The sequence below is a fragment of the Stomoxys calcitrans genome, chromosome 1, assembly GCF_963082655.1.
Source record: "Stomoxys calcitrans chromosome 1, idStoCalc2.1, whole genome shotgun sequence".
Classification (NCBI taxonomy): domain Eukaryota; kingdom Metazoa; phylum Arthropoda; class Insecta; order Diptera; family Muscidae; genus Stomoxys; species Stomoxys calcitrans.
In genome coordinates, this window is record NC_081552.1 from 142151564 (window position 1) to 142166677 (window position 15114).

The 15114-nt window shown below is 39.5% G+C and overlaps 1 protein-coding gene across 7 annotated transcripts in view; it reads left to right on the plus strand.

The window, feature by feature from the left end:
* The window catches only part of LOC106094892 (adenylyl cyclase 78C), a 384230-nt gene extending 371870 nt beyond the window's left edge, over nucleotides 1-12360 (plus strand). For 6 of the 7 annotated variants that reach the window (XM_059361192.1, XM_059361191.1, XM_059361193.1 and 3 more), the window contains 4 exons: nucleotides 11033-11436; nucleotides 11507-11735; nucleotides 11794-11939; nucleotides 12007-12360. In XM_059361192.1, the coding sequence (XP_059217175.1) occupies nucleotides 11033-11436; nucleotides 11507-11735; nucleotides 11794-11939; nucleotides 12007-12123 (896 nt within the window). In that variant the 3' untranslated portion in view covers nucleotides 12124-12360. The remainder of the gene's footprint in view (nucleotides 1-11032; nucleotides 11437-11506; nucleotides 11736-11793; nucleotides 11940-12006) is intronic. The other variant, XM_059361190.1, reaches the window with a different exon arrangement.
* Nucleotides 12361-15114: the final 2754 nt, after the last annotated feature.

Sequence of the window (15114 nt, forward strand, 5' to 3'; positions counted from 1 at the left end):
CTGGTATGGTTACCAAATGGTGGTGATCCAAATAAAACTGCAACAACAATTACAATGGTTCAGCGTGTGAAGACTCGAATTTAACGAAAACCAGGCCGAAGTGGCAATCAAACAGCCAAAGATCTAAAAATATCCTATGAAAGGATGCAACATATGTATATGGAAAAACGATATGGGCAAAGCCTAACAAGTACCAAAAAGCAAATGATCTTACCCCAAAACAAGTAAAAGCGTGCCAAGTTCGGCCGGGCCGAACCTTATATACCCTCCACCATGGATCGCATTTGTCGAGTTCTTTTCCCGGCATCTCTTCTTATTCAAAAAAGGATATAAGAAAAGATTTGCTCTGCTATTAGAGCGATATCAAGATATGGTCCGGTTTGGACCACAATTATATTATATGTTGGAGACCTGTGTAAAATGTCAGCCAATTCGAATAAGAATTGCGGCCTTTGGGGGATTCTCTGATCGTCGTTATATTAGTTTTAGCCTTGGAGAAAATAATGGAGTAGAGGTCCCTCGGCTAAACAGAAGAAAGGCGGATTGAGATAAATTTCGGCACAAATTCTGCACCACTATCTCTTCTAGACTAGAAAAGGAAGTGGAAACTACGGATGATATATACATAGTGGTCAGGCGGATCGCGAAGGTCCTGAATGACTCGCTTGTGTCAGCATAGCCTAGTCCCAAGCCAAGGGGCAAACAGCGACCCCAGAGCTGTTTGGTCTAAGGAAGGACTGCAGAAAACTCTTCAACAGAGCAAAATCAACATGAGCACCACACGAATGGGACATCTATAAGGCTGAGCTGGGTAAAATTTTGCAGCTTTGTGGAGGATACATCTGAGGCCTCTAGGTTAAGGACATATTTGTTGATTTTTGCAGTAAGGGGTTTAAATAAAAGGTATTTGAGATTAGCAAACGTATTTGATATCCAATTTTGAGGCCAATGGAAATATGGGGTTCAAATAAATGATATTTGAGAGTAGAACAAGATGCTTATATATTTCCAAGGCTAAGTGTTTGGGCGACCACCTAACTACCTAAAACACCCCTAAATCGGACATATTTACCGACCATGTCAATGTGGGGCTCAAGTGAAAGGTATTGGGGAGTAGAGCACGAAATTGCAAACCACTTTCGGAACCAATTTTCTTGGTGTCTACCCTTTTCCCAAAAAAAAACCCACAAACAGCAATTATTTACTGACCAACGCAATATGGGGCTCAAATAAAGATATTTGGGAGTATAATACGATCATGTATTTGCCCCTTCCCCCAAAACACCCCCAAACAGTGTCTGGGGGATGCCTCATCCCATAAACTCCCCTTACACCAATAACAATATGGGGTTTAAAAAATAGTTTTTGAGGGTAGAGCACGATGGTAATATTATTACAGGACTAAGTGTCTGGGGGACCACCTCATCCCACAAAACATCCCTAAATTGGACATACATATCTACCGATCTTGGCAATTTGTGGCTCAAATGAAAGGTATTTGGGAGTAAGACACGAAATTCATACCCACTTACGGGACCACGTGCCGGACACCCCCCCCCCACCCCTTAACCCACCAACCACCACCCTGGGGCACTTCCCACTACCAAAATCCATATGAGAATATCGGACTCCAATAGTCTTTTAAGCTAAAATAAGTCTTTAACATCCAAACTTAAATGTCCATAAACACTCCGATCGAATTCATAGACGAATAATGATCATATGGAATTCAGATAAAGACATTTATATTGTTATACTGTTTCTCAAGCTATATACACATACTATTTTCGTAGCATAGTATTTCACTCAAAGCTCTTAATTGTCAAAAATAAATATTCAAGGCTAATTTTGTTCCATATAAAGTAAAAGAAGGCGCAGCGAGAGGGCCCTGTCCAGCTAGTAAAGGGTGATTTTTTTGAGGTTAGGATTTTCATGCATTAGTATTTGACAGATCACGTGGGATTTCAGACATGGTGTCAAAGAGAAAGATGCTCAGTATGCTTTGACATTTCATCATGAATAGACTTACTAACGAGCAACGCTTGCAAATCATTGAATTTTATTACCAAAATCAGTGTTCGGTTCGAAATGTGTTCATTCACCGTAACGTTGCGTCCAACAGCATCTTTGAAAAAATACGGTCCAATGATTCCACCAGCGTACAAACCACACCAAACAGTGCATTTTTCGGGATGCATGGGCAGTTCTTGAACGGCTTCTGGTTGCTCTTCACTCCAAATGCGGCAATTTTGCTTATTTACGTAGCCATTCAACCAGAAATGAGCCTCATCGCTGAACGGTGAATGAACACATTTCGAACCGAACACTGATTTTGGTAATAAAATTCAATGATTTGCAAGCGTTGCTCGTTAGTAAGTCTATTCATGATGAAATGTCAAAGCATACTGAGCATCTTTCTCTTTGACACCATGTCTGAAATCCCACGTGATCTGTCAAATACTAATGCATGAAAATCCTAACCTCAAAAAAATCACCCTTTAGTTTATGAAATAGAATGCAACGGCAATGGAACTAATGTTTGTCCATTGATCTATCTATGAAACAATTAAAAATAAATTGAAAACCAGATTATCAAGGCATAAATCAAATATAAAACCAGCAAGGAAAGGCAAAAGTCGGCTGACTTTATAATATCCTACTAGGAATGAAAATCGGACAATATACATATATGTCAGGTATATCTAAATCTAAACCGATATCTATAAAATTCAAGGGCAATAATAATAGTCAGAAGAAAATTCTTTCTACCAAATTTCGAGAGAAACAATTAACAAATAAGCACTTTATTGTAATATTTCTCAAAATCGGACGAACATATGCTTGGGAGCTATATTTAAATATGAGCCGATTTCGACCAAACTTCTTAGATATTGTGGAAGTCGTCGAGGAAAGACTTGTACAAAATGTTGGGAAGATTGGTCAATAAATGCGCTTGCAGTGGCTCTAGAAGTTATATATATATATATATATATATGAGAGCTATATCTGAATCTGGACCGATTACTATGAAATTCACCAGTAATGTCGAGAATCAAGAAAAATCCTTCCTTCCAAATTTCAAGAAAATCGGTTAACAAATGACCATTTTATTACATTATTATAGGGAGCTATATCCAAATCTGAACTTATTTTTTCCAATTTCAATAGGCTTCGTCTCTTGGCCGAAAAACATGCCCGTACCAAATTTGAAGACGATCGGATGAAAATTGCGACCTGTAGTTTGTACACAAATTAACATGGACAGACAGACAGGCAGACGGACATAGCTAAATCGAATTAGAAAGTGATTGTGAGTCGATCGATATACTTATCAATGGGTCCATCTCTCTTCCTTTTGAGTGTTATAAATAAGTGCACTAAGTTATAATACCCTGTACCACTGTAGTGGCGTAGGGTATAATTAAGAGCCAAACATACTCACCAAAAAACAGCTCTAGCCGAAAACTGTGCTGCAGAACAACATGAGCCAAACTTAGAGAGAGTGAGAGTCAACGCGATAAATTACAACAAGAGACTGACGCTGGAAACGTTACATATCATCAATACAACAACAGCCAGTCGTATGAACTACAAAGCAGACACAGAGGGATGTGCGAGTAACTACAGACTGCTTATAAAACGAGTAAGATTAGGTTAGGTTGAAAAGAAGAAGCAGATATTAATCCTCCCCATACCACTATGGACACACCCAAGCCAGTAATCGGCTCGTTGTGCTCTCTAAATACAAAAACAAACCAACCTCGAAAAAGAAAATCTAAGTTAGGAATTCCGTTCTAATTACAAAATCCTTAATTGTTTTCCATGCCACTCCCCTATTTTGGTTCATATCTGGTATAGTGTCCCCACCTAAGTGTCGGTATCTGCAACGACAAAGAAAATGATCCAACGTCTCTTCACATTCCCCGCATGCCCTACACATGCTATCACTGCACCGATTTTACATAAGTGAGCTTGTAGTCCTATGTGGCTCGTCATGATACCAATAGCTATACAAACCTCCTTCTTGCTTCCTTTAAGTAATAGCCTCGTCTTCTCACGATCTGGATCCCTTCATAGGATTTTCGCCGTCTTACCGACTGTTTCGCTGTTCCAAAGGGTTGCATGCGCATTCGTCGACCCGAAAGGCTTCGGGTTAACCAAGTTTATTGCCTTCCTCAAAGAAGGCGTTAATCCCCTTCCTACATTCTAAGACTATTCGTGATCTTACCGACCTGGTTGTTATTGGCCTTATGGCCTGTTTACGGTCCGTAAAGTTGTTCACACTCGACGTCCTCGCGTTAGCACCACATAACCTCACTCATTCCGTGATCGCCCGGATCTCCGCCTGCAGGACCGTATTATGGGTCAGGCAGTCTAAAACAGATCCCACTCAGATCTCATAGCCGCAGTGGCTGCCTCACATCTGTATGTCAATGGATCGCATATCTAGAATAGTCTCCAGTGCTCTAGTGGGAGTGGTCCTCATCGCTCCGCCTATGTCAAGACAACATGTTCTCTGAACCTGTGGTATGGTCCTTATGTTGCACTTTTTCTCCATCGCAGTACACCAAACTACTAATACGTTAGTAAGTATTGGTCTAATCACGCTCCTGCAGAGCCAGTGGAATCCTCGGATTCAGGCCCCATTCGTGCCTACGGCCCGTCTACATAGCGCCCAACATCTGTGAGCCCTTTCATTACGTTCCTGAATGTGACATTTCCAATTCAATTTCCTGTTTAAGATCACACTTAAGTATTTGACCTTGCCAGATATCGAAATCGTCTTATTGAGGAAACGTGGTGCGCTAAATTGGCCTTCCTTCGTCTTCCTCGTGAACAGACATATTTCAATTTTCTCTGGATTAACATTGAGACCTCTGGGTTTAGCCCAGTCATATGCCATATGCAAGACCCTTACGGCCCTTCTGCATAGCTCGTTCGGATCCTTACCCCTTAGAAGTATTATAAAATCGTTGAACTCAAATCCCTCCTCAGTGATAGATCATTTATGGTGGTCACCCTTAGGAGAGGTGATAATATGCCTCCCTGTGGCGTGCCTTGTGCCACTTTCTCCCTTTCTCTCTGTTCCTTAGTCTCAGAGACTGGCTTATCCAGTCCCTAAGGACCGGGTCCACCCGGTACTGGTCTAAGGATTGGATCAGTGTGTCGGTCCACACATTGTTAAAAGCCCCCTCGATGTCAATGCATACCACTAGTGTGTACGTTTTGGCATCAAAGGATTCTTCTATTTTATGCACAACCTCGTGCAGAGCAGTCTCCACCGACCTTCCGTTGACATAGGCATGCTGTTTGTATTTGAGCAGTTCGCTGGTTGTCCTTTTCTTTGTCATGATGTCCACAATACGTTCCATGGTTATGAGTAGAAAAGACGTAAGGCTTATGGGTCTTTAGGCCTTTGGTGTCGCATAACTTGCCTTGCCAGGCTTGGGTATAAACACCCCCCTTGCCTCCTGCCAGGCTTTCGGCACGCTGTGAAAATTTTTGCCAGATAGTCTGCCTCTTTTTGTAGTAACACCGAAAATATTCCATCAGATCCGGATGACTTAAATGGTTTGAAGTTCCTCAAGGATTCCTTCACCATAAATTTCGTAATTATAAACCTTTAATCAACATTACTGTTCCAGGATTCCGGTGTCTCCGTGAGTCCCGTCGTATTCTGTGGAAAATGGGTATTTATCTCTGCTCTCACTCCCATGCCGTCAGTTAGGACATGGGTTTTTGAGAGACATTTTTTCATCTTGGCGGTGTCATTAAGGCTATCGACCTGTTCGCAGAAAAGCTTCCAAGAGGCACGTTTTGCCGCTCGAGTTATTTTATTGTATTCCTTGAGCCATTTGTAATACACATCGCAATAAACTGCCGCTTTAATACGACGTGCTCTGTTAAAAAGTCTGCGGACTTCTTTCCAAACCTCTACGGACCTCATTCCCACCAGTGCAGTCATAATCCTGGTGACATTTTCGTCAATGTCTTCTATGATTGGACTATCTAAATAATCTTGCCCAAGTCTAAGTGGCCTTCCGAATTTTGCCCAGTTGGTTTTGTACTTATTCCAGAAGCTTATCGGATTCGGTGCTGGCCGTGCTATTCTAATGTAGCGATGGTCAGAGAAAGAGTGTCCATGGAGACCCTCCAATCCTGAACCTCATCTTTTTCCGAACATATCGTCACTTCTAATACCTCCTCCCAAACCCAAAGGAAGTGGTGTTACCAATATTAAGTGTTATTAGTTCGTTAGTATTTAAGAACTCTGCTAGGGCATGGCCCCGCTTATTAGTGTTGGTACTACCCCGCGAAATGTGGTGAGAGTTCGCATCGCACCCTATTAGTACCTCATTTCCTGTCTGTTTTGCTTTTCTCACCAGCCGTTGCACAGTGCGATGGGAAAAAAATAAGTGGAAACAAGTCTGCTATTTTGGAACGGATAGAGATATCTTCAAAATTTCAGGGCCTTGATGTCCCAGGGGCCCATTGACAACAATGGTCACCTCAGCCCTACAAAATTTTGTTCGGGCTGTCAAAAGCGCATTTATGGTCCGATTTTCAAAATTTTTATACCCACCACCGAAGGATGGGGGTATATTCATTTTGTCTTTCCGTTTGCCACATATCGAAATATCCATTTCCGACCCTATAAAGTATATATATTCTTGATCAGCGTAAAAATTTCAGACCATCTAGACATGTCCGTCCGTCTGTCCGCCTGCCTGTTGAAATCACGCTACAGTCTTTAAAAATAGAGATATTGAGCTGAAACTTTGCAAGGTTCTGTTTTTGTCCATAAGCAGGTTTTGTTCAAAGACGGGTTATATCGGACTATATCTTGATATAGCCCCCATATAAATCTATCGGCCGATTTAGGGTTTTAGACCCATAAAAGCCACATTTATTATCCGATTTTGTTGAAATTTGGGACAATGAGTTATGTTAGGCCCCTTGACATATTTCTGCAATATGGCACAGATCGCTAAAGATTTGGATATAGCTGCCATATAGAGCGATCCTCCGATTTAGGGTCTTAGGCCTTGGGACAGTAAGTTAAGTTAAGCCTCTTGACATACTTCTGCAATATGGCACAGATCGGTAAAGATTTGGATATAGCTGCCATATAGACCGATCTCTCGGTTTTAGGTTTTGGGGCCATAAAAGGCTCATTTATTGTCCGATGTCGCTCAAATTTGAGATAGTGAGTTGTGTTAGGCTCTTCGACGTCCTTCTTCAATTTGGCCCAGATCGGTCAAGATTTGGATATAGCTGCCATGTAGACCGATATCTCGATTTAAAGCCTTGGCCCCATAAAAGGCGCATTTATAATCCGATTTCACTCAAATTTGACACAGTGACTTATGTTAGGCTTTTCGACATCCGTGTCGTATATGGTTCAGATCGATTTATTTTTAGATATAGCTACTAAAAAGACCAATATTGTGTTATACACAATTGAACAATGACTTGTACTTATTAGTATTTGATCCAAATCGGAACATGTTTCGATATAACTGCTAAGCGACATAAGGAATGCAATTTTCACCTAAGGTCCGATTCTTCAGTCAAAAGTTATGCGAGTTACAAATCAAAAAATGTGAAAAAAGTAAATTGTTGAAATTTTTTTGTAAAAAAAGGTAATTTCACTGTTTTGTCTCTATACAGAAAACTTGGCACAGCACTATGTAAAGAAGACTTAATATTAATGCGTTTTAAGTGTAATTTTTATAAATTGTGTTAACACTAATAGGAGATCTGTGAAGTACAATATTGAAATTTTTTAACAAAAAAACTGGGAAAACCCTATATGGAACAAAAATTTCCTTGGAATATTTATTTTCGACAATTAAAGAGCTTTCAGTGAAATACCATGCTACGAAAATAGCATATCGCTTGACTAAAAATTTAACAATATAAGTGCCTTTGTCCGCATCCCATATGGTCTACGAATTTAAGTTTGGATGTAAGTTGTACTCCATTCTTAAAATACTTTATTTCAGCCCCCAGGCACTTTGCCGTGAAAAAATATCAGCATCGTGCTCTTCTTTCAAAAACCATTTATTTAAACCCCATATTGCCATTGGTTTAGGGGAGTTTACACGATGAGGCGTCCCCCAAACACATGGCCCAATATAGGTTATCAAATTCGTTTTCTAATCTTAAATACCACATATTGACATGGTCGAAAATTTTGTACCCTTTGCAAGGTGTTTTGGGGTAAGGGGGTGGTTCCCTAAATATATGGTCCTCAATTTGGATATCAAATTCATATTCTACTCCCAAATAACTTTATTTGAGCCCTATTTTGCGAAGGTTACTAAACAATTGCTGCTTGTGGAGTATTTTGGGAAAGGGGATGACCCCCAGAAAATTGGTCCCGAAAGTGGGTATCAATTCTTGCTCTACCCCCCAACACCTTTCATTTAATCTCCACATTGACATGCTCGGTATATATGGCCGATTTAAGGGTGTTTTGGGGATTGGGGTGGTCCCCCAAACACTAAGCCCGGAAAATATGTCAGCAACGTGCTCTATTCTCATATATCTATATATCATTTATTTGAACCCCATATTGCCATTGGTCTCAAAATTAGATATCAAATTCGTTTTCAAATCTCATTTAAACTCCTTATTGCAAAAGTCAGAAAATATGTCTGGTTTGGGGTATTGGCCCTAAAAACTATAAATATTTAGTTCCACTCTCTTTACGACCCAAATTGTCTTGGTGAGCAAATATGTCCTATTTGGGGGCTTTATGGTGGTGGGGTCCCCTAGACAGTTGGTCCCTAATGTTTATACCAGATACGTGGTCTACTCCCAAATACCTTTCATTTGAGCCCCATATTTCCATAGTCAGCAAACTTGACCGGCTGTGTTTTGGGGTGTTTTAGGGGATGGGCGGCCACTCAGTGAATTGGCCTTGAAAATATATATCGGATTCGTGTTCCACTCTAAAAACCCTCTTATTTGAGCCTCATATTGCAAAAGTCAGCAAATACTTACTATTTGGGTGGTGTTGTGGGGGTGGGGTGGCCCCATAGACACTTTTCCCGAATATTGAAATCAGATTTGTGCTTTACTCCCAAAGACCTTTCATTTGTGCCCCATGTGACTATGGTCGTATATGTGTCCCCTTTGGGGAAGGTTTTTGGGGAGAGGCGGCCCCCCAAACACTTGGTTTGATATTTGGATATCAGATTTGAATTCTACACTCAAGTACCTTTTATTTAAGCCCCATATGCCCATGGTCAGTAAATAAGTCCTATTTGGAGTGTGCTTTGGAGAAGGGATGGACCCCTAGAAACGTGGTCCCACATTTGGATATCAGATTCGTATTCTACTCGCAAATACCTTTCATTTGAGTCCCATATTGCAATGGTCGGTAAATATGACCGATTTAGGGGTGTTTTAGGTGTTGGAGTGGTCCCCCTAGTACTTGGTTCTACAAATGGATATCAGATACGTTTTCTTATCCTAAATACCTTTGATTTGAGTCCCATGTTGTCGTGAATGTCCTAAATATATGTTTGGTAGGTTTTAGGCACATCAATTGCACATAGGCACATGACATCAGTCAATTTGTATGAGAATTGCCCCCTTTAGAGGCTCAAGAAGTCAAAACCCAAGATCGGTTTATATGGCAGCCTAGCTATGTATGGCCTATACTATTATATGGAGCCGAAATTTTGACGCCCAAAAACTGTGATATCAAGAAGTTGGAGACCTTCGAAATGTGGATATTCTCCCAAGCACTCAAAATACCGTCGACTCCGAAAATTTCAAATGAATACCAGTCTACAACGAAATAACTGGGACACATACTAAGAAATAATAAATATAAAATACTGCAAAATTCATATAAATACATGTAAACTCAATAATTTATTACATATAACTACTATGATTTTACACATCTAACAATAGTTTATATGTATATATGCATATATGCATATATAAATTATTTGAAATGACATTGTATGATCACCTATATCCTCATAACGGATTAGTAAATAAAGAAGTAGATGATAATAAGCGGCAATAAGATTAACTGCTTAGCTAATCGGGGATAGCATTTTTATAACCTACACTACTACTGTGGTACAGGGTATTATAACTTAGTGAATTTGTTTGTAACACCTAGAAGGAGGAGAAATCGACCCAACGATTAGTATACCGATCGACTCAGAATCACTTTCTGATTCGATTTAGCTATGCCCGTCTGTCTGTCCGCCAGTCTGTTTGTTTGTCCGTCTGTCCATATTAATTTGTGTACAAACTAAAGGTTGCAATTTTCGTCCGATCGTTTTAAAAATTAGTACAGGCATGTTCCTCGGTCCAGAGACGCAGCCTATTAAAATTAAAAAAATTGGGTTCAGATTTGGATATAGCTTCCACAATATGCTCGTTCAATTTGGACTAATATTGCAATAATGTGGTCATTTATTAACCGATTGAGTCGCTGCAAGCGCATTTATTGACCAGACTTCCCAAAACTTTATACAACCCTTTCCTCGCCGACTACCACAATATCTAAGAAGTTAGGTCGAAATCGGTTAAGCTTTAGATATGGCTCCCATATATAGGAGCTATGAAAGGGTTGTATAAAGTCTTGGGAAGTCTGGTTAATAAATGCGCTTGCAGCGACTCTAGAAGTGAAAATCGGAAGAGATATATGTATGTATATATATATATATATATATATATATATATATATATATATATATATATATATATATATATATATATATATATAAATAAATATATATATATATATATATATATATATATATATATATATATATATATATATATATATATATATATATATATATATATAGCGCTCGATTTTCTCTTTATGGTCAAAGCGGGAAGACCATCAAAAGTTAAAAAAAACCTAAATTTATTTTATAAATTAGTTAGACTGTATTTCCTGATATCGGCATAAATCGGGTCTTCGGGTGCAACTATTGGGTACTACGCACAATAACTAAATAATAATTTGAATATTTTTTATGATTTTCATTAGGTGACTTCGATGAATTATTGGAAGAGCCACGATTTGCATCCATTGAAAAAATTAAGACAGTCGGTGCCACATACATGGCTGCGTCTGGTCTAAACGCAGACCATCTGAGAGTTAGCGGTGAAACTTCAGAAGATAGCGTTTGCAGCTTGGTCGAATTTGCTTTTGCCATGAAGCAAAAATTGGAAGATATCAATAAGGAGGCCTTTAATAATTTTCAACTTCGAGTAGGAATCTGTAGTGGATCCTTGGTGAGCGGTGTAATAGGTGCACGAAAGCCAGTATACGACATCTGGGGAAATACCGTGAATGTCGCATCTCGCATGGACTCAACCGGAGAAAATTGGCGGATTCAAGTGCCAGACTCAACTGCGGAATTGCTAAAAGCAAAAGGTTATACATGTTTGGTAAGATGCAAATGGTGCATGTTGTACAGTTGTTACTTTAGCTTGCTAAAACTTCCGCCGTTGCTTTTAGAAACGCGGTGACATAAATGTCAAAGGAAAAGGTATAATGACTACATATTTTGTACACCCTCGCGGTGAATCGGAGAGCCAGTTGCCTTCGCCTGTTCACATGACAGCAGGAGTACCTATGACACAGACACCCAACTTGCAACGGCAAACTTCACACCATGGCTCCTTTAGCGCTGTTGTTTTTGGAATGCTCCAAGCTTCAAAACGCAGCACAAACTTGGCTGGTACCCGTAAGTACGCAAAGATCTTATATAAATGGCAACATATAAACATAAAATTCTCCCACAGCTACGGGGACTCCTTCGCCGCAAATACGACGTGGTCATAGAGGCAGCACATTTAGTTCAGTACGCCTATCACAAAAGGCCACCGTGAATAACCCAGTTCGACGTAACACGACCAGGGTTCGTGGCCGTTCCTATCGCCAGAAAAAGGTACATTATTGTAGTTTAATTCGAGACCTCTATTCATATCGACCAACCCCTATTCATATTTTACCAGCAGAGTTCCTCGAACAATTCCATTGTCACGCAGAGTAGTGCTTCATGTGTGCCATCATTCCGCCGTATCGACCAAATAGAGACATCACTTTCCAAGAGCCACAATGATGCATTATAACCTGAACGTAATTGGAGCTCTCTGATAATCTTGTTGGTAGTACAAAAATCATAAAACAACTGTTTATACTTAAGTGGAGTCCACAATGATCCTATAGAACTGATACACATCCCAGCACAATATCACGTAACTGCAACATGCTTTGGTTCATCCACGAGCAAAGCAATGGAAACAACATAGAAATCACCTCATCGCATAATTTCAAATATATTTTATATAATTATCTATTACAGAGCAGTAAGAGTGTTTTATTTGGCCAGCTAATGGATTGTCGACAACTAGCACGTAAATAAAATACATTTAGTATTTCTCATAGGCAACATTAATGAAGAACTCAGGGCATATTTAATAAGGTGGCCGCACCAGCACCGCTGATGGAATTTGATATGTCAAATCATTTTTGAATTCGTTCAAGTATTTTCTATATCCGCTACAATACTTTTAAATTCCTTTAGTTAGAGTCCGATGTTGTCCCGATCGGCCTGCGGGTCCCAGATACTTGTCCCCAAATTCGGATATCAAATTCGTTCATTACTCCCAAAATCCTTTACGCATGGATCCTAGATATGAGCTAGTAACTCTAATCTTTTATCTAAATATAGACTAGTTTGCAGGCGATCCGCTTCGTTAGTACCGTTTTAATACCCCTTTTTAATGTATGACTTCCAAAAACCAAGGTAAATGACTCCCAGTGACATACCATTTTGTATGTTTTAGTACCCAAAAGCATGAATTAAAAACAAGTAAAAGCGTGCTAAGTTCGGCCGGGACGAATCTTACATACCCCCCACCATGGATCGTATTTGTCGAGTTCTTCTCCCGGTATCTCTTCTTAAGCAAAAAAGGATATAAGAAAAGATTTGCTCTGCTATTAGAGCTATATCAAGATATGGTCCGGTTTGGACCACAATTATATCACAGGTTGGAGACCTGTGTAAAATCTCTGCCAATTCGAATAAGAATTGCGCCCTTTGGGGGCTCAAGAAGTAAAATAGAGAGATCGATTTATATGGGAGCTGTATCGGGCTATAGACCGATTCAGATCATAATAAACACGTATGTTGATGGTCATGAGTGATACGTAGTACAAAATTTCAGGCAAATCGGATAATAATTGTGACCTATGGAGGCTCAAAAAGTCAAAAACCCAGATCGGTTTATATGGCAACTATATCAGGTTATGAACCGATTGGAACCTTATTTGACACAGTTGTTGAAAGTAAGAATGAAATACTTCATGAAAATTTTCAACCAAATCGGATAGGAATTGCGCCCTCTAGAAGCTCAAGAAGTCAAGTCCCCAGATCTGTTTATATGACAGCTATATCAGGTTATTAACCGATTTGAACCACACTTGGCACAGTTGTTGGATATCGTAACAAAACACGTTGTGCAAAATTTCATTCCAATCGGATAAGAATTGCGCACTCTAGAGGCTCAAGAAGTCAAGACCCAAGATCGGTTTATATGGCAGCTATATCAAAACATGGACTGATATGACCCATTTACAATACCAACCGACCTACACTAATAAGAAGTATTTGTACAAAATTTTAAGCGGCTAGCTTTATTCCTTCGGAAGTTAGCGTGCTTTCGACAGACAGACGGACGGAAGGACGGATGGACAGACGGACGGACGGACAGACGGACGGACATGGCTAGATCGACATAAAATGTCGAGACGATCAAGAATATATATACTTTATGGGGTCTCAGACGAATATTTCAAGTAGTTACAAACAGAATGACGAAATTAGTATACCCCCCATCTTATGGTGGAGGGTATAACAAGTAAAAGGCTGGGCCGAACTTTCGATACCCACCATCTCGGGTACATATGTAAACCCCATTTCGTCACAATCCGGTGAAAATTGGACAACTTAAGCACCCAAATTCGGCACGGACATTGAGTGGTCTAATATATATGTCACTATTCAATTTTGTAGTACAAAATATTGGCCCTTTTGGCAGATATATCCAATCATAAACCGATCTGAACCATATTAAAGTCGGACATCGTGAGGCTCGGAAAAACTCACTGTTTCATATTTCAGCGAAATCGGATAATAAATAAAGCTTTTATGGGCCTCAGTCCCCTTATCGACCTATCGGTCTATATGGCAGCTATATCTAAATATAGTCCGATCAGAACCATATTTAAGTCGGATGTTGGGAGGTCATAACCTACTCACTGTTCCAAATTTCAGCGAAATCAAATAATAAATAAAGCTTTTATTGTCTTCAGAGCCCTTTTCGGCAGATCGGTCTATATGGTAGCTATATCTAAATATAGTCCGATCTGAACCATATTTAGGTCGGGTGTCAGGAGGCTAAAAACAACTCAATGTTTCAAACTTTAGCGAAATCGAGTAATAAATAAAGCTTTTATTGGCCTCAGACCCCTTATCGGCAGATCGGACTATATGGCAGCTATATCTAAATATAGTCCGATCTGAACCATATTTATGTCGGATGTCGGGAGGCTTAAAAAAATCACTATTTCAAATTTCAGCGAAATCGGGTAATAAATAAAGCTTTTATGGGCTTCAGACCCTTAATCCGCAGATCGGTCCATATGGCAGCTATATCTAAATATCGTCTGATCTGAACCATATTTAGGTCGGATGTCGGGAGGCTTAAAACAACCCACTGTTTCAAATTTCAGTGAAATGGGGTAATAAATAAAGCTTTTATTGGTCTCAGACCCTTTATCCGCAGATCGGCGTAACCGTATCCTAATTTTAAGTGGATTAGCTCAATTTGTAAAGAATGTACCATTTTGTACGTTGTAGTACCTAAATGTACGATTTTGAAAATCTTCTGGTCATCCAAGTTTAAAGTCAAGGTAGTCAAATTTAAAATTTGATTAAATTTGATTTTTTTGAGAAGATCGATTGATAAATGGGAGATGCATATATATGGGAACTATATCTGAAACTGAACAAATTTTTATGAAATTCATCAGTCATCAGAAGAGTTATAAGAGAAACC